General features: G+C 37.2%; 1 protein-coding gene across 1 annotated transcript; it reads left to right on the top strand.

Moving 5' to 3' along the window:
* Nucleotides 1-316: 316 nt before the first annotated feature.
* On the top strand, nucleotides 317-5,780 carry LOC119247719 (NKG2-A/NKG2-B type II integral membrane protein-like). Its single transcript, XM_037514362.2, has 6 exons — nucleotides 317-609; nucleotides 1,006-1,101; nucleotides 1,596-1,673; nucleotides 2,178-2,329; nucleotides 3,508-3,608; nucleotides 4,291-5,780. Exons 1-6 carry the CDS (start codon nucleotides 423-425, stop codon nucleotides 4,397-4,399), a joined length of 723 nt encoding a protein of 240 aa, XP_037370259.1. The 5' UTR covers nucleotides 317-422; the 3' UTR covers nucleotides 4,400-5,780.
* The last annotated feature ends 15,208 nt before the right edge of the window (nucleotides 5,781-20,988 follow it).

The following is a 20,988-nucleotide window of genomic DNA, read 5'->3' on the forward strand; positions in this document are numbered from 1 at the left end:
GCTGCTGTGGAATATAACTAATTAATAAAGATAATATTGGTTATGAACTTCTCAAATTTAGTTAAATTTTTTGCTTTTCATTTTCCAACCAGTACTATCATGTGAGCATGGAATAGCCTTTGAAAAACTACTTATTCTGTCATGAAACATATGTTTAAGTTTCCTAGGATTTTGTATTTTTTAAATTTTTTCATTGAGGTAATATTTTTTTACATCATTGTATGTTGGAGTGATGGGATCCGCCACTGGTGATACTACTTTAGTGCTCTAGGACTTTCGACCAGATATGTTGTTGTTCAACTGCAATGAATCTGTCACTCAGCTCACGCTCCGCCCATAGTGATCTGGCCCTGGGACAATTTCTTAACGGCCGAGAAACATTTATCACAGAGCGCAGTTCCTGACTTTACAGAGCAGCAGAGATGAACGAGCAAAGAATCACCTATGCAGAGCTGAAGCTGGCAAAGGACTCAAAAAGGCCGCAAGTGAAACCTAAAGGGAGTAAAAGCTCCACTACCGTAACAGAGCAGGGAGTAACCTACGCAGAATTAAGTCTTCACAATGCTGCTCGGGATCCTCAGGAGAATGGCAAGTCCTGTCACCTCAAAGGTAAAAGAAAAAAAATACTTAGCAGACGCACAGCAGAACTGTTCTGGGAGATGCAGAGAGGTGGAGGTGCACCAAGAATAGGGAATAAACTGACATATTTTTCATTTGTGAGGATCAGAATTTGGCATTGGAATATGGTTTTCTAGCAGGAAATCTGATGGGTCTTTTTTTCCAGGTATTGTTATAATTTATAATTGTTGACAAACAAAAATTCGTGGGTGTATTGTTTACTAAAAAAGCAATGTTATACTCTGGAGTAAAGATTCCAGTGGGAGATAGAAGTCACAGGTCCAAATTTATTTCTGTAACTCCCTGTGCATGTAGATTTTGTTATGTGTAAAGTGAACAACTGTCTCCATCCGTCCTTTCGCAGTGTTTCCATTTCTCTCCCTGCAGGCTTAGCAGCACCTCCAGAGAAGTGCATTGCTGGAACCTTGGGACTCACCTGCCTTGTCTTGATAGGCATTATTGTGGCAGTGTTGGTTATTTCCTGTAGGTAAATTTATGAAAGATTATATAATGGGACTTTTCACACAATGATTGTCAGTGCCTTTTAATATCTCATAATATTAAGGAATAGAACTATTGTGTTAATCTGACAGTTTAATTAAATGTTGAATGGTTAATCTCACCTATCAAAGCACAAATATACAGAATGATTGCAAAGATTATTTTATGTAGATTCAGATATCATGATTCAAAGTCACACTTTAGGAGACTGAAAGACTCTATTGAAAACTATGAAATGATTTTTGATATTTGGAGACTACAGACTGTAAAAGATGGTGAAATTTGACTCTAAATTTTTGTGATATTGTCTCCCAAATCTTTATTCTTTTGTTAATTTTTTTCAGAGACTTAATTTTATCATTATATGTCTATTATTATAACTCTACCTACATGCAATATTTCTAATTTTGGAATATTAAATTGATTATTACTTACTGAAAAGTTTAATTTTTATAAGCATTCTCATATTTTTCTAGATACTACTGAAGAGCCAGAGCAGAATGGTTTCTCCTCAGAGCAGAATGATTGCCCAAATGGAACAAAAAACCAGGAAGGTACACAATGATTCCACAATTCTGATGTTAGTACAGTTTATATTATGCATATATGTTAGACTGGGTAAAAAGGTTACAAATTTTCTGGTAAAACATACATTATGAAATCAAATAAAAATATTCATGAATAAAGATAATAGGAGGGGGTTCATCATCTGCAAAAACAGGAAGAAAATTCACTTAGAACCTCTACACCCATGGGGCCTATTGGCTCATGTCCTGTTGCTATTATATCTATATAAACAATTCTGCTATTAAAAATGACTTTATTTACTCTTGTCAGGACTTACACAGTGCATATTACTTGTGTGAATTTGATCCATATGGACAAATTAATTATAGCATGAGAAGCTACCTCTTATCTGTGATTGTGTGTTGTATGTACTAGCTGTGATGTGTGTGCACGTGTTATGTACATGCATATTCATATCTAGTTGTGTATATGATATGTTTTATATTATTAAAACAAATAATTTTAGTTAATAAGTCATAATTTCCCTTCAGAATACCATTGTGGCCCTTGTCCACAGGGGTGGTTTTCATACTCCAACAACTGCTATTACTTTAGTGCTGAAAAAAAAACCTGGAAGGAGAGTGTGACAGCCTGTCAGTGTATGAACTCTCAGCTGCTCTACATAGAATCTGAGGAAGAAATGGTAAGAAATTCAGTGTCTCAACCACTTTATTGAAAACATTTCACTCAATTTTATACGTGTAGAACTCAGAGATTTTTGTACAAATTTGCAGTTTATTTTCAAGTTTGTATAACATTCCATTGTCTGATATTGAGGATTTTACTAAAAACTTTAACCAGTTAACAAACATTTAAATACCCAGTTCTTGGTTTTCTTAGAGAACCATTATTCCAATATACATATATATAATATATGTGTGTATATATATTAAAAAGATAGCTGTTTTATATACATCAAGAAAGGTGAGTATTTTTGATCGGGCAGTGAGTGAAAATTGTGTCTGCAGAGCAGATCCTGAATAGAAGTCATAGCCCCTAGTGCACCCCAGACACCCTGTCTGTTCTCTCTTCACTCTTACTGTCTGGTTATTTAATCACTGATTTAACTCTTGATTTCATAGATCTTTTTCTTGCCTATGAACTGAAATGCAATCATACGTGTATATGTTTTCGTTCTCATAAAGTCACTCCCCTGTAATCCCTCAGTAATCCACATGCATATTGCACTTATCTGCAATTTGCTAATTTTCGCTGCAGAATTTTTTGATATAACATTTTAAAATCCATTCTGTTTAATGTGTCAGGTGCCCAAAGTGAGCGTCATCGTCTCAGAGAAAAAGAAGCTTCCTGGGTTCAGTATTTTCAGTCATAGGGTCCCCTTACTTGTCCCAACTCCACCTTCCCAGTCCTGTTCATGTGTCCCTGGTGGTGGGAGGTGAAGCGTGTCCTGGCTGCTGACCCTTGTCACTGTCCTGAGGCATCACCCTTGTCAGGCTGCCCTGCTGTTGCACAGGACCCCTCACCTCAGGGAGGAATGGCTGCCCTGAACCCCTCCTGTTGTAGGTTTGTACTGACAGGCAGTAACCCTGGTCAGACTTTTCCTTGTTCACATGACAACAAAAATGAAGTTCCTAATTATAAATGTTTAGGAGCTCATGTTATATAATTGTGATGTACCTGTGAGAGTTTTGGCATCGTGCTGTTAGTTTTCACCACACTGTGTGTATATGGTTTGCGATTGGAATCTGTCTCTTCCTTCTGAAAATGTAGAATATTTTGAAAGAACACATTACTTGTGTTTTTTAAAAAAGGAAGCCTTTCACATTCCTATGTAAGTGAAAAGTCATTATATTTGAATAGAAATTTATGGAATTCATACGGGCTTTGTCATGGATTGGAGTCTACCGTTCTGGCAGCGATCAGCCATGGACACTGGTAAATGGGTCAGCTTCTGAACTAGAGTAAGTTGTATTTAAATAATGTTATATGGGCCTCCCCTGGTGGCGCAGTGGTTGAGTGCTGGGCTGCGAGTCTGCCTGCAGCCTCTGCAGTGCTGGTCCCACAAATACCGGATGGTCTCACTCATAGCAGGAATCTAGAAAACTTAAATAAGGGACCAGGAAAATGAATAACTATTAGAAAGTGAAAATCAAAATCAACAAAAAACTATGAACCAGAGACACTTTTAGGGGCGGGGGCGGGAGGGAGGGATTGGGGTCAGAATGGGGGGCTGCAATTGTATGGGGAATATAAAAATAAAATTTATTATTTAAACAAACAAACAAACAAAAAAACCTAAAAAATGTTATAGTAGCATTAAAAATGCTAGTGTTTCTTGGTTTGCCCCACCATTATAGAACTTAAGAGAAGAAAGGTATGAAAAGTAATATAAGAAGAATGATGTTAGTGCTTTGAATTTAAATTACAGACATGAAGAATGGTGTTGAATGTGAGTAGAATCTTGATAAATATTGAAGAAAGGAAAGCTCAGTTTTTCTTTGTCCCAACTCTGGCAATATTCCAAAATGTTGTCTTCATCCATTTTCAAAATATGCTTGCATTGCAACTAAAAGCAATGCTGTTGTTCCTTGGTTTGCCCCAACATTCTATAACAACAGAATTATGTCTTTTTCTTTATTACAGGATAAGAGAATCAGCATCTGCTAACTATCACTGTGTTACCCTACAATCTACCTATTATGCAGACAATTGTGGATTTCCAAAGATGTATTATTGCAAGCATAAGATGTAAATTAAAAAAAAAAAAACAACAACTAAGTTTGGATTTATTTGTGTAACTTTCCAATTCAAGAAATGTCTTATTATTGAGATTGTTTTTTGTTTTAATGACATTTTTTTCAAAATAATTATTTAAATACAGTATCTTCAGCCAGAAGTACAGATAGCATTACTTTAGTGCCTGTCATTTTTTGTGGTTTTCAACCTTTTAAAAGATCATTGGAGGCCTCCCTGTTGGCAAAGGGGTTAATTACAGTGCTATCAAGCTATGGCCAGCCACTGCAGTATGAGTTAGATCCACAGGGAGCAACCCACATGGCTCAGCAGACCTCTCCTGCCTAGCCTGCTGCTCCCCTCAGCAGTGTACTTCAGTCTGCCTGTTCTGTTCTCCACTCTGTCTCTGGTGAATCTGGTCACCCCCCACACCTCTAACCTATACCCATGTTCTTATATGCATAAATAAATAAATCTTTTTTTTTTTTAAAGAAATCTCATTTGCTGTGTGAGTCCAGTTATAAGTAATGACAAAATCACTTTCATACAGAAACTGTATTGAGGGTAGAAAGGGACTGAGGGGAGGTGGGATGAGGAACTGGCCACTGATCTGTTCTCTGTTTCTTTTTGAAGTGATGGAACATTTTCAGTGCCAACAGTAGTGATGTTTGCAAACTCTGAACATGGCAAATGGCTTTGATTTATTCACTTTACATGGCTGAATTTTATGCTTTATTTATTATATGTCAATAAATTGTTTAAAAAATTCTGCAATGACCTTTGAGAACATTTAATCTTTAAAGTAAGTTGGAGTTTACACATCTTTACCTTATTTATTTTTTCAATCTACATCAACCTTATTCCTTCCTTAAATTTGATTTTTTTTCTCATTATGCTTTGTGTTTTTACAGAAGACATAGGGAAATGATGTTATGCTTTCGTAAATACACTTCATTTAAAAAGGTTTGAACTATCTGTCAGCAATATTTGGTGCTGTAAAAAACAATACAACTGAAGTTGGCTCATTGGATTTATGTGCAGTATTTTTCCTGACTTTATGTATTAATTTTATCAATCGAATATATGAATCTATAATGAGTATATGAATTATCAATTTTGATGTAGTTAGTTATTTTATTGTAAATAGTCACATGTTGTTTCTTCTTTCCAAGTGCAATTACCTTTTTTAATTGGCTTTTCACGGATCGGAGTTTTATATCCAATGTTGAGTAGCAGTTACTGTGATTGATCTCTATGTTTTCCCATTTTGGGGATAACGATTTCAATATTCATTCTTAGATATGAAGTTTATGGTAACTTTTTCATCACCACTATCCAATTAATATCTTGCCATCACATTCTCATTTTTTATAATGGTTTGATATTATGTTTTTATTCTTTTTGCATCAATTGGAATGAGAAATGTTTTCTTTATAAAATGATTATGAAGTAAATCATCTTTATTTCTTTCAAATATTAGATTATCTTGCATTTTTGAAATAAAACTATAGCAATCTTTCTGTGGGCTCTTTATTCATGCATATATTTGATTTAAATCAGCACATTTTTCTTTCTTATTCTCAAAAAGAAAAGACTAAGTTTGAGTTCACAGCTATGCATTAGAAAGTTTTTGAATGAAGGCTACATTGGGAAGGTTTCCTGTTTCTACTACCCAGAGTTCTTTAGTATTTAAGTGTTGTTTCACGGCTGATATCATCTGAGAATATAAACCTATTTTAGGGTAGTTTTATGTAAAAACTCAGTAGCTGTAACACATGTGACGTTTCTTGATGTAGAACTATTTGCTGTACAACTTCTTGCTGATTACATTTTCTTTTTTTTTATTAGATAATAAATTTTATTGTTATATTCCCCATACAATTGCAGCCCCCCCATTCTGACCCCAATCCCTCCCCTCCCGCCCCCGCCCCCCTAAAAGTGTCTCTGGTTCATAGTTTTTTGTTGATTTTGATTTTCACTTTCTTATAGTTATTCATTTTCCTGGTCCCTTATTTAAGTTTTCTAGATTCCTGCTATGAGTGAAACCATCCGGTATTTTCTTTTTCTTTGGCTTATTTCGCTGAGCATGATCCCTTCCAGCGCCATCCATGTTGCTGCAAATTGCATGTGTTTATCTTTTTTGAATGCTGAGTAATATTCCATGGTATATATGTACCACATCTTCTTGATCCAGTCATCTATTTTTGGGCATTTGGGTTGTTTCCAAAGCTTAGCTATTGTAAACAGTGCTGCTATAAACATAGGGGTGCAGGTGTTCTTTGGAATTGATGTTTCTGTGTCCTTTGGGTAAATACCTAGGAGTGGAATTGCTGGATCATATGGAAGCTCTATGTTTAGTAGGTCCAGAAATCTCCACACAGCTTTCCACAGTGGTTGGACCAGTTTGCACTCCCACCAACAGTGCAGAAGAGTTCCTTTTTCTCCACACCCTCGCCAACATTTGTTGTTGCTAGTTTTTTTAATATGTGCCATTCTCACTGGTGTAAGATGGTATCTCATGGTAGTTTTGATTTGCATTTCCCTGATGACAAGTGATGTTGAACATTTTTTCATATGCCTGTTGGCCATTTGCATTTCCTCTTCAGAGAAGTTTCTTTTTAGCTCTTCTGCCCATTTTTTGACTGGATTATTTTCTTTGTTGTTGCTGAATCTCATCAGCTCTTTGCAGATTTTTGTGATCAGTCCTTTATCATTAGTGTTGGGTGCAAAAATGTTCTCCCAGTTGGTGGGGTTTCTCTTTGTTTTTGTTATTGTCTCTTTTGCTGTGCAGAAGCTCTTTAATTTGATGTAGTCCCAGCTGTTTATCTTCGCCTTCACTATCACTGCTTTGGGTGATGTGTCTGTAAAGATGTCTTTGATGTGCAAATCACGTAGTGTTTCGCCTATATTTCCTTCTATATATTTTATGGTTTCAGGTCTTATGTCTAGTTCTTTAATCCATTTTGAGTTGATTTTTGTGTATGGTGTGAGGTAGTGGTCAAGCTTCATTCTTTTGCATGTAGCGACCCAGTTTTCCCAGCACCATTTATTGAACAAACTTTCTTTGCTCCAATGCATAGTCTTTGCTCCTTTGTCAAAGATTAGTTGACCATAAATCTGTGGGTTTATTTCTGGATTTTCTATTCGATTCCATTGGTCTGTATGTCTGTTCTTGTTCCAATACCATGCAGTTTTGATGATTATGGCTTTGTACTATAGTTTGAAGTCTGGGAGTGTGATGCCTCCATTCCCTTCTTTTTTTTTCAGGAGAGCTTTGGCTATTCGGGGTTTTTTGTGATTCCATATGAATTTCATCAATAATTGTTCTATTTCTTTGAAGAATGACATTGAAATTTTGATTGGAATAGCATTGAATCTGTATATTGCTTTTGGAAGGATGGCCATTTTAATAATGTTTATTCTTCCAATCCATGAGCAGGGGATGTCTCTCCATTTCTTTGTGTCTTCTTCTATTTCTTTTAACAGTGTTTCATAGTTTTATTTGTATAGGTCCTTTACCTCTTTTGTTAGATTTATTCCCAAATATTTGATTTTTTTTGTTTCAATAACGAAAGGGATGGTTTTTTTGATTTCTTCTTCTTCAGATTTATTGTTTGTGTATAGGAAGGCTACTGACTTTTGCGTGTTGATTTTGTATCCTGCCACTTTACTGAACTGATTGATGAGTTGAATTAGCTTTTCTGTGGAGTTTTTGGGGTTCTCTATGTATAATATCATATCGTCTGCAAATAGTGATAGTTTGACTTCTTCTTTTCCTATTTGGATTCCTTGGATGTCTTTCTCTTGTCTTATTGCCCTGGCTAGGACTTCCAGTATTATATTGAAAAGCAGTGGTGAGAGTGGACATCCTTGTCTTGTTCCAGATCTTAATGGAATTGCTTTCAGCTTTTCACCATTGAGAATGATACTGGCTGTTGGCTTGTCATAGATGGCCTTTATGATGTTAAGGTATGTTCCTTGTATCCCAAGAATTTCAAGGGCTTTTATCATGAATGGGTGTTGCACTTTGTTGAAAGCTTTCTCAGCATCTATTGATATTATCATATGGTTTTTATATTTCTTTTTGTTGATGTGTTGGATAACGTTGATTGATTTTCGGATGTTAAACCATCCTTGTGTCCCTGGAATGAATCCTACTTGGTCGTGGTGAATTATCTTATGGATACATTGTTGGATTCTGATGGCTAGAATTTTATTGAGGATTTTTGCATCAGTGTTCATTAGGGAGATTGGCCTGTAGTTTTCCTTTTTTGTGTTGTCCTTGTTCGGTTTTGGTATTAGTGTAATGTTGGCTTCATAGAACGTGTTTGGTATTGTCCCTTCCTTCTCAATTTTTTGGAAGAGTTTGTGAAGGATAGGCACTAATTCGTCTCTGAATGTTTGGTAGAATTCATTTGTAAATCCATCAGGTCTTGGGCTTTTGTTTTTGGGGAGGTTTTTGATTACCATTTCAGTTTTGCTAATTGTAATTGGTCTGTTTAGGTGTTCTATTTCTTCTTTATCTAGCTTTGGGTGATTGTAGAGTTGTAGGAATTTGTCCATCTCCTCTAGATTGTTGAACTTGTTTCCATATAACTGTTCATAGTAGTTACTGATTATTCTTTTGATTTCTGCTGTGTCCGTTGTGATTTCTCCTCTTTCATTTATGATCCTGTGTATTTGTGCTTTCTCCCTTTTTTCCTTTGTGAGCCTGGCTAGGGTTTGTCTATTTTATTGATTTTTTCAAAGAACCAGCTCTTGGTTTCATTGATCTTTTGGATTGTTTTTTTAGTTTCAATTTCATTTATTTCTGCTTTGGTTTTTATTATTTATTTTCTTCTACTGGTTTTGGGTTTTTTTGTTGTTCTTTTTCTAGATCTTTGAGCTTCGAGATTAGGTTGTTTCTTTGAGTTCTTTCTTGTTTCTTGATGTGAGCTTCTATTGCTATATATTTTCCTCTTATTACTGCTTTTGCTGCATCCAATACATTTAGGATATTGGTGTCCTCCTTGTCGTTCAATTCAAAGAATTTTTTAATTTCTTCTTTGATCTCCTCATTAGTCCAGTGGTCTTCCAGTAGTGTGGTTTTTAATCTCCATGAGGTAGTAAAGTTCCTTGCCTTCTTTTTATGGTTTATTTCTAGTTTGATGCCTTCATGGTCAGAAAAGATGGTTGATATGATTTCAGTCTTGGTGTATCTGTTGATGTTTGTCTTGTGCCCCAGTATGTGATCGATCCTGGAGAATGATCCGTGTGCGCTTGAGAAAAATGTGTACTCCGTTTTTTTGGGGTTTAGTGTTCTATAGATGTCTGTTAAGCCCAATTGCTCTAGGTCCTTATTTAGAGCTTTGGTTTCTTTACTTATTTTTTGTCTTGTTGATCTATCCATTGTTGATAGTGGTGTGTTGAAGTCTCCCACTACGTATGTGTTTTCTCTGATGTCTGTTTTCAGAGAGGACAACAGTTGTCTGATATATTTTGGTGCTCCTTCGTTTGGTGAGTATATGTTAATGAGTGTTATTTCTTCTTGAAGTATTGTCCCCTTGATCATAATGTAGTGACCATTGGGGTCTCTTTTTATCTTTTTGAGTTTGAAATCTGTTTTATCTGATATAAGTATAGCTGTTCCTGCTTTCTTTTTTGGTCCATTTGCTTGTAGGATCGTTTTCCATCCTTTAACTTTGAGCCTATTTTTATCTTTTGTAGCTAAATGTGTTTCCTGGAGACAGCAAAAGGTTGGGTTTTGTTTCTTAATCCAGGCTGCAACTCTGTGTCTTTTTATTGAAGAGTTTAGTCCATTTACATTTAGAGTTAATATTGATATGTTAACATCTGTATTTGCCATTGTGTTTGTCTTTCCTTTGATTTTATTTATTTATTCTTTTAATAACTTTTTTTTTTTGGCCTTCCTTCATTGTTATTCGTCCCTCTGAGGTTCTGGCTTTAGGACTCCTTGTAGTATTTTTTGGAGTGGGGGTTTAGTTGCAATGAAATTCCGGAGTTTCTGTTTGTCTGGGAAGGTCCATATTCTTTCTTCAAAGAGGAAGGAGAGCTTTGCGGGATAGAGTATTCTTGGTTGGCATCTGTTTTCTTGGAGTCTGTTGACTATGTCCCTCCACTCTCTCCTTGCCCGTAGTGTTTCTTCGGAGAAGTCTGATGTCAGCCTGATTGGCTTTCCTTTGAATGTTATCTGTTTCTTCCCTCTTGCCAGCTTCATTATTTTTTCCTTGTCCTGGATTCTTGGGAGCTTTACTATTATGTGTCTTGCTGTATTTTTCCTTTCGTCGTGGAAGTTTGGTGTTCTTCTTGCTTCTTGTATATCAATTTTCAGCTCCTTCACATTTGGGAAGTTCTCTTCAATTATCTCTTTGAATATTTTCTCTGTTCCTACTTCTCTCTCCTCTCCTTCTGGTATTCCTATAACTCTTATATTTCCTTTCCTCATGGAGTCAGATAGTTCCCGAAGTCTTTCTTCATTCTTTTTCCTTCGTACTTCTCTTTCCTTTTCTGTTTTGGTTCTTTTTATTTCTGTGTCTTCAAGAGTACTTATTTGTTCTTCCATTTCATCAATTCTGCTTTCATTGCTTTTCCCAGAATTCTTTAGTTCTTCCATTAATTCTTTGATCTCCTGCATTTCTTTTACTTCCCTCTTTAGGGACTCAATTTCATTCTTCTGATCGTTGATTATTTTTCCCTTATCATTGTTTTCCTTTATGACTTCTGTCAGTTTTTTAATCACGGCAATTTTAAATTCTCTTTCTGGAAGGCTCAGAAGTTCTTCCAAGTTACTGTCGTTGCAATCTGGGGGCTGGTTTTCTTTTTGTGGTGTGCTTTTTCTCTGGAGAGTTGCTAGGTTGCGTGTGGTTCTTCTACTCCCTACTGTCTGTTTTCTAATTTGCCGTATGCGTTGGGACACTGTGTTGTTGGGACTGGCCGGCATCTTGGGTGGGCTTCTCTGCTCCCCTCTGGTTCCTCCAGGAGTCATCTGTCAGTTTCAAGCAGTCTTTACTGGAGAAAGGTCCCTGTTCTAAAATGCCGATGTGGGGACACACTCCCCTGTGCGCCTGGTCTGCCCCGACGGTGGGTTCCTGCTCCCCCTCTGGGCTTGGACTGCAGGCCAGAGGGGGTCTGGCGTGGGCGAACTTCCCCCGCTCACCTCTGGCTCCTGAGGAAGCCTTCTGCAGGTAGTCTTTACTGAAGAAATGTCCCTATTCTATAATGGTGATGTGGGACACACTCCCTGCGCGTCCGGTCTCAGGCACACTCTTCTGCGCGCCTGGTCTGCCCCGGCTGTGGGTGCTCGCTCTCCCTGTGGGCTCAGACTACTTGTTCGGAAGGGGCCCGGTGTGGGCTAACTCCCCAGCTGGCCACTAGCTCCTTCAGGAGCCTGTGCTGGCTTCAAGTCGCTAGGTGGCGCCAGAGATCTCTCCTAGAGCCCTTGGGGAGCTGATTTTCCACCCCGTGGGACAGGGAGCAGAGCAGGGATGGTAGGGTACACCTCAACGGCTTTGGGGTGCTGTGTCTGCCTTGTGCCCCACCGTCGTGGGGAACCCACGCCCCTAATTTTGTGCCCCGGGTCTCAGTTCCAAAGCCCTCAGTTCCAGGACGCGGGCTGTAGCCCAGATCAGTGGTGCGGGAATGGCGCCTTTTGAATCCCACTCCCCTGCCTGGGCGCCTGGTTCCTGCTCACTCAGGGAGGGCCTCCGCGCGTCTCCCCGCAAGCCTAGGTTGCAGGCGCGGGGACCTGGGCAGCTGCGATCCGATCTGGATCCGCGTTTGCTTTTCAACCACACTGCTTTTCAGCGGGATCCCGATCCCCATCTGCTTTTCCAAGGCGCCGCTTTCCGCGCAGGCTTACCGGGCGGCCGGGGCTGTGTGCTGGTGCTGGCCTCCTCCTGGGGGGCGGGGCTCTCTTTAATGGCGCCTGGAGCTCACCTCCGCGGCGGATCCTGCAGGGTTCTCCACAGCTCCCGTTCACGGGGTGTGGTGGCTGCAGTAGTTCCTTTCCACTCACAGTCCCGCTTGCTGCGTAGTTTGTTCTTGTTGGTCGTTTTAGTTTGTTGTTTTCCTCCTCTCTGCTGGTCGGAGAGTGCCGCCTCTGTGGGCGGGGGAGGGGAGCAGGGTTCTGCGCTTCCCTCCCTTCTGGTCCTCTTTTATGGCCACTTTCTTCTTCGGGCAGTTTGCTGGAGTCACCCGTTTATCTTCCCTGTCCCGGTTCTCACTGGGACCTGCCGCTTTTCCTCCCTATTAACTTTTTTTAATGGGAGATCTTACTCGCAGCGTCTCCTCGCCGCCATGTTCGCTGATTACATTTTCTACAAATTTTCTATTTTGTGTAGACATTAAAATGTATTCATAGTACTGTCTTATGTACCTACTAAAAACCGTAATGGGGGTACTCCCTCATGTCACAGGGATTAGTCTGGTGCTGGTCAAGTAATCGCAGCCACTGCTGATGAATTAGATCCCAGGCCAGGGGGCTAACCCACTTGGCACAGAGACCTCTTCTCTCTTGCCTGTTCCTCCCCTCAGCAGTATATTTCAGTAGATCTGCCTGTTCTGCTCCCCACTCTGTCTTTTGTGTATTCTCTCACCTCCTGCACTCTAGCCAACAGTACTTTATTGTATGCATAAATAAATAAAAATAAATCTTTTTTAAAAGATTTATTATTTTTATACAAGAGCTGGGGTACAGACCTGAGGCTCAGGAGGGTGAGAGGATTCACCAAAGACAGAGCGGGGAGCAGAACAGGCAGATGGACTGAAAACACTGATGAGGGGAGCAGCAGGAGAGACAGGAGAGGTCTGCTGCACCATGTGGGAATCTCCCTAGTGGGCGGGGAATCTAACCTGCACTGCAGAGGCTGAGGACAGCTCACTGCACTGTGCTCAACCTGCTGCACCACATGGTAGGCCCTAAAATAAATCTTTTAAAAAACAAAAATCAATAGTTTCCTATGCATAATCTAGGTACAAAAGAATTAGTTTCTCAATTGTTTTCTTCAATAGTGTAATTGCTGTTACTAAGTTTCTACAATTAGAATACATTTGCTATGTTCATGCTCTTTAACAATTTTGTTCTCTGTCATTGTTGGTGCTATTTATTTTTACTTCTATTGATTTAGACAAATTTTAATAATTTTTGGCTTGGCCATTTTCAGTTTCTTGGATGCATGCTCAGATTTGTGCCCTTTCGATTTTGAATGATATGTATGCATTTAAGGCAACATGAATTTAAAAGACAGAATATCAGAATATTTCTTATTTTCCTTAGAATTCATATGATGTTGTGGACATACATTTAGATCATCTCTTTGACTCACATAATAAATAGACATATCACTGTTTTCAAAATCATATAGGGATTTCATTTTTATGGTTACTAACTTCTGTTTTAGATGAACTCTTTTAGAGAATTTTCTTTGAAGCTAGAATGTTTTATATTTCTTTTAAAAATAGCTAGTGTAACTTTGTCTTTTAAAAACCTGCCTTTTCTGCCCCCCATATTTTAGTTTTATGATATTTTAAAAAATTGACTCTTTCTCCCCCAGAACAGTTAGGGTTGGAGTATTGTCATATTTACAACAAATATTCCCATGAAAATACAGACATTTTGTAAATAATCATTCCTGTTGATTATGTTGATTTAGGTGATGAATCAATTAAAAGGGTAATGAGAAATTATTTAATACTTCAATCATGGAATGGTGACAAAGTTCAATAGTTTTGAAAGCTTTATCATGCCAAGAGACAATTTTTATCGGTGGAAATCTAAACAATCTAAAATGTGACTGCAGGGAAATAGAGAAGAAAAGCTTGGGAGCTGGTGATCAAGACTATTGTAATAAAATTGAACATATAATTCTTCAGAAAGTTAGTGACATCTTATTTAATATATATTACTTAGGGGATTATGGTTTTAGAATGTTTCCATAAAATAGAATTGACATATGAGAGTATAAGAAAATGATATGTAATGCCAAGACTCAACAACCTTGGCTAGCAGTGAAACATCTACTATACACTTAAAGTTTTCCTGTGTTTGTGGTTGAGATGGAAGCAATTTAGCAGCCAAGTGTGGTTTAGTCTTTTGTCCCCTAATATCTTTTAAAATAGGAAAACGATATCTTAGAGGCATTTGTCATGGATAAACTAAATGACATACTACAAGTTCAGTCTCCTCTGCTCTGGAGGTGTATGATGAGAAACTGCCTTCACAATAGCTAGGATTTCCTGTTCAAGTTTTAAGTGACACTTTGACAAGAAATCAACTTTTTTCCAGTGTTGTTTCACTCTGCACCTTCACAGGAGAGTCTCTAGAAACCAAAGATATTGTTTGTTTCTAAGAGTAAGCAGGTCTCCCACTGGAGGATACTCCACTCTTTGGCCAAGAAAAGGTATGTTTTCCTACTCTCCTGTCTCTCTACCAGCTCATTTATTGCTCACAAATGTTGTATAAGATGCAACAATTCAGGGTGGGAAAAATAAGCATAAATATGAAACACAGGTTATCTTCAATATTCAAATTTACTGTGCAGAATTACTCAAGTGAACATATACACAGATAATTGGGTTAAATAATACAGTTTTATCTGAAATCCCATAAGCATTGTAATATAGAACAGTTTATTGGGAGTTTGCAATCAGTACAGATGTAATTCTATATTTTATTTATTATTTAATCCAGGCTTTAAGCATAAATTCTTAAAATTAATTCATTTATTCAGGAAAGTCAAATGTAATTTCTCATATACTTTCTTAATGTTAATAAAACCAATTAAATTGTTCTTACAAGTAAGGATGAAGTAGTCCATAAAATTCGAATTTACTTAAAAGATCAAAAGTTCTTTTTTTTTTTTAATTGAACTAAACATAGCCAAACTGATGCACAACACTGGTAAGATATTCCTGTCTATGTTATATGGTCTAACTGATATGAATCAGAAATAACTCTCTCGGTTTGTCAGAACAATAATTAAAATAACTGACTTTGAGAGCTTAGAAAGGGCAGATTGAATGTTAGGGGTTTTACAGGTATATCTTAAATGTTTTTATTCCAGTTTTAGATTTTTAAGCAAATTTAGTGCACACTGCATAACTTATGTAGGTTTCAAAGTGAGAATTAATTTCAGATTCCACTCTCTGCAGAACTCATTGATTCAATTTTTAAATTGCATTATCTGTCTTATTTCAATTAAAATCCTTCTGGAAATTAGAGCCAACAGTATTGCTCCTAAAGGTTTTTATCATTTTTTTGCTCTTTTATCTTTTCCATTCACTCATTGACCAACTACATGTATAAAAGAAATGTCATTTAAAAATCTTTGCCGTGTCAATATGTTTAGGATATCAAGAAGTTAATGTCGCATACACTATTTAGTAAATATTCCTCAAAATTTTAATGATTTCTTAGAACTCTACAATATTTTGAGGAAAATAATGTATTTTAACCTATCATCTCTTTAAATAATAAATTTCAGTAATAATATAAAGGTAATTTAGAGCAGGAAATTAACACATATTCTAAAACAACTGTTACACAGTATAGAATGTCAGTGTAATTATCAATAGACATAAAAATTGTAAAAGTTAGCACATCATTTCTAATATAGCACTTTAAAACAGTTATTCTGTTAGTTTCAACATGTTTTATGGATGATGATTTTAATTAATGTGTATGTTATTACTTGTGAACTTTATGTCATTGATATTTGGTCTTCTATTCCCCCACCATTAGAATTGTGTGAAAAAGAAAATAGCATTTTTAAAAATTATTTCACATTATGCAACACATTTTTAAGGAGACATTAATCTGATTGTCCATTATTCAACTGCAATATGAGTTTATTACTCTACATGTTCCACCCACGTGAGTACACTAGGGATCTGGTCATCATGCACAGCGTTTAGTAAGACTTGCCTGCAGCTATCGGAGAGCTCCGTCCCTGACACTCCTCAGCTGCAAGGATGAATGAGCAAACAGAGAGCTACCCAGAGGTGAATCTGGACCCAAGAGGACAGCAAATGAAAGGTAAGGGCACATAAAGCTCCACTTCATCAACAGAATAGCAAACAACCTCTGCGGAATGACATCTTCAAAATACTTCTCAGGACCTTCAAGGGAATGACGGATATTACGCAGGCAAAGATAAAACATCTAATAGACATGCATGTAACTGCTCTGGGCTGTATGATTGGGGTGCTGGTGTGCAGAAAGAGTAGGGGATAAGCTCATATAGTTTTCAAGTCTGAGAGTTGGAGCTTGGAATATGACTATGTCATTCTAATCTGATATGTGAGGATTAATTTTGATTCTGCATTGTTGGAGCTGGAGTCTTTGACTACATGTCATAGAGCATTATGTTTACTGAAATGCAGTATACTCTGGCGGCAAGATTACAATGGGAGATGTGGACTTGGCATCCAACCTTCCATAGTGCCTCTTTGTGCAGACGGGTTTCATGTCTGTAAACTGTCGACAGTTGTCTCCATTTTTTCTCAGTGTTTCCATTTCTATCCCTGCAGACTCGCCATTACCTCCAGGGCAGATTGCTGCTGAGGTCCTGGGGATCGTCTGCCTGGTCTTGGTGTCCAGTGTAGTAAAAACCATTGTTCTTATTCCTGGTAAGAAAATTTTGAAAGATTATTAGGGACAAAGTTTGCACTTGATGGTTACCAGTGCTATAAAAAGTTCAGAAATTGAGGAGAACATACATTTTTTAATGTATTGTTTTAATTAAGTTTTGAATTGTAGTTCTGAATTTGTCAAAGTGTAATATGCAGAATGATTATGGAAAGCATTTTATAGATCCATCTACCGAGATTAAATGACATGATTTAGGAAACTGAGAGATCTAACTGACAACTATGAATTTATTTTTGAGAATTGGTAACCACATTCAGTAGGAGATGGTGAAATTTGACTATAACTTTTTTGTGATATTTTCTCCAAAGTTTTATTCTTTTATCATTTTTTCAGAAACTCAACTTTATTATTATAATTCTATTATTATCATTATAACTCTACCAACATGCAATATTTCTAATTTTGGAATATTAAATTGATTATTAAGTACTTATAACTTTAATTTTTATAAGCATTCTCTTATTTTTCTAGCTACTACTGAAGAGCCAGAGCAGCATGATTTCTCCTCAGAGCAGAACGATTGCCCAAACGTAACAAAGAGCCAGGAAGGTACACAATGATTCCATAATTCTGATGTTAATACAGTTTATATTATGTATATATGTTTATCTGGGTAAAAAAGGTAATAAATTTTCTGGTAAAACATACATTATGAAATCAAATAATAAATATTCATGAATAAAGATAATAGGACAGGGTTCATCATCTGCAACAACAGGAAGGAAAATTCACTTAGAACCTCTATACCCATGGGGCCAATTGGCTCATGTCCTGCTGCAATTGTATCTATAAACAATTCTGCTATTAAAAATGACTTTATTTACTCTTATCAGGACATACACAGTGCATATTCTTTGTGTGATTTTGCTCCATATGGACAAATTAATTATAGCATGAGAAGCTACCTCTTATCTGTGATTGTGTGTTGTATGTCCTAGCTGTGATGTGTGTGCACCTGTTATGTACATGTATATTCATATCCAGTTGTGTATATGATATGTCTTATATTATTAAACCAAATAGTTTTAGTTAATAATTCATAATTTCCCTTCAGAATACCATTGTGGCCCTTGTCCAAAGGGGTGGATTTCGTACTCCGACAACTGCTATTACTTTAGTGCTGAAAAAAAAACCTGGAAGGAGAGCGTGATGGCCTGTCAGTGTATGAATTCTCAGCTGCTCTACATAGAATCTGAGGAAGAAATGGTAAGAAATTCAGTGTCTCACCCACTTTATTGAAAGCATTTCACTCAATTTTATACTTGTAGAGCTCACAGATTTTTGTACAAATTTGTAATTTATTTTAAAGTTTGTATAACATTCCATTGTCTGATATTGAGGATTTTACTAAACTTTTAACCAGTTAATTAACATTTAAATACCCAGTTCCTGGCTTTCTTAGAGAACCATTATTCCAATATACATATATATATATATATATATAATATATGTGTGTACATATATTAAATAGATTGCTGTTTAATACACATCAAGAAAGGTGAGCATTTTCGATCGGGCAGATTAATTACCAAGTGAATGAAAATTGTGTCTGCAGAGCAGATCCTGAATAGAACTCCCAGCCCCTAGTGCACCCCAGACACCCTATCTGTTCTCTCTTCACTCTTGCTGTCTGGTTATTTAATCACTGACTTGATGTTTGATTTCATAGATCTTTTTCTTGACTATGAACTGAAATGCAATCATACTTGTATATGCTATCATTCCCATCAAGTCACTCCCCTATAATTCCTCAGTAATCCATCTGCATATTGCATTTATCTGCAATTTTCTAATTTTCACTGCAGAATTTTATGATATAACAATTTAAAATCCATTCTGTTTAATGTGTCAGGTGCCCAAAGTGTGTGTCATCTTCTCAGAGATAAAGAAACTTCCTGGGTTCAGTATTTTCAGTCATAGGGTAACCTTAGTTGTCCCAACTCCACTTCCCAGTCCTGCTTACTTGTCTCTGGTGGTGGGAGGTGAAGCATGTCCGGGCTGCTGACCCTTGTCACTGTCCTGAGGCATCACCTTTGTCAGGCTGCCTGCTGTTGCTGCACAGGACCCCTCACCTCAGGGAGGAATGGCTGCCCTGAACCCCTCCTGTTATAAGTTTGTACTGACAGGCCGTAAGCTTAGGTCAGAATTTTCCTTGTTCACATGACAAGAAGAATGAAGTTCCTAAGTATAAATGCTTAGGAGCTCATGTTATATAATTGTGATGTACCTGTGAGAGTTTTGGCATCATGTGGATAGTTTTCACCACAATGTGTGTATATGGTGTAAGATTGGAATCTGTCTCTTCCCTCTGAAAATGTAGAATATTTTGAAAGAACACATTACTTGTGTTTTTTAAAAAAATGAAGGCTTTCACATTCCTATGTAAATGAAAGATCTTTATGTTTGACTAGAAATTTATGGAATTCATACGGACTTTGTCATGGATTGGAGTCTACCATTCCGGCAGCGATCAGCCATGGACATTGGTAAATGGGTCAGCTTCCCAACTAGAGTAAGTTTTACTTAAATAGTGTTATAGTAGCATTAAAAATACTATTGTTTTTTGGTTTGCCCCACCATTATAGAACTTAAGAGAAGAAAGGTATGAAAAGGAATATAAGAAGAATGATATTAGAACTTTTGATTTAAATTATAGACATGAAGAATGGTGTTGAATGTGAGTGGAATCTGGATAAATATTGAAGAAAGGAAAGCTCAGTTTTTCTTAGTCCCAACTCTGACAATATTCCAAAATATTGTCTTCATCCATTTTCAAAATATGCTTATATTGCAATTAAAAGCAATCCTGTTGTTTCTTGCTTGCCCCAACATTCTATAACAACAGAATTTTGCCTTTTTCTTTATTACAGGATAAGAGAATCAGCATCTGCTAACTATCACTGTGTTACCCTACAATCTATCTATTATGCAGACAATTGTGGATTTCTAAAGAAGTATTATTGCAAGCATAAGATGTAAATTAAAAAAAAAAAACACAACTAAGTTTGGATTTATTTGTGTAACTTTCCAATTCAAGAAATAAGTCTTATTATTGAGATTGTTTTTTGTTTTAATGACTTTTTTTCCAAATAATTGTTTAAATACACTATGTTCAGCTACATGTACAGATAGCATTACTTTAATGACTGTCATTTTTTGTAGTTTTCAACCTTTAAAAAGATCATTTGAGGCCTCCCTGGTGGCACAGGGGTTAATTACAGTGCTATCAAGCTGTGGCCAGCCACTGCAGTATGAGTTAGATTCACAGTCGTCAAGGAGCAACCCACATGGCTCAGCAGACCTCTCCTGCCTAGCCTGCTGCTCCCCTCAACAGTGTATTTCAATCAGTCTGCTTGTTCTGTTCCCCACTCTGTCTCTGGTGAATCCTCTCACCCTCTGCACCTCTGGCTTACACTCCATTTCTTGTATGCATAAATAAATAAATCTTTAAAAGAGAAAGATCAGGGCCTCCCTGGTGGTGCAAGGGTTTACACACATCCTATGAAGATGTCTGCAGCCACTGCAGCATGCCCCGCTGGCCACGGGGCAACTCACATGACACAACAGACTCCTCCTGACTGGCCCACTGCTCCCCTCAGCAGTGCATTTCAGTCAATCTGCCTGTTCTGTTCCCCACTCTGTCTCCGGTGAATCCTCTCAGCCCCCACACCTCTGACCTATACACAAGTTCTTATATGCATAAATAAATATTTTTTTTGTTTGTTTAAGAAAGATCATTTGTTGTGTGAGTCCATTTATAAGTAATGGCAAAATCACTTTCATACAGAAGGTGGATTGGGGTTGAAAGGGACTGAGGGGAGGTTGGATGAGGAACTGGCCACTGATTTGTTCTCTGTTTCTTTTTGAAATGAACATGCTAAATGTTTTCATTTATTCACTTTTCATGGCTGAATTTTATACTTTATAAATTATATCTTAATACAGTTGTTTTTAAAAAATTC

Source organism: Talpa occidentalis, unplaced genomic scaffold (genome assembly GCF_014898055.3).
Source record: "Talpa occidentalis isolate TD23 unplaced genomic scaffold, MPIMG_talOcc4v2.1 talOcc4.16, whole genome shotgun sequence".
Lineage (NCBI taxonomy): Eukaryota > Metazoa > Chordata > Mammalia > Eulipotyphla > Talpidae > Talpa > Talpa occidentalis.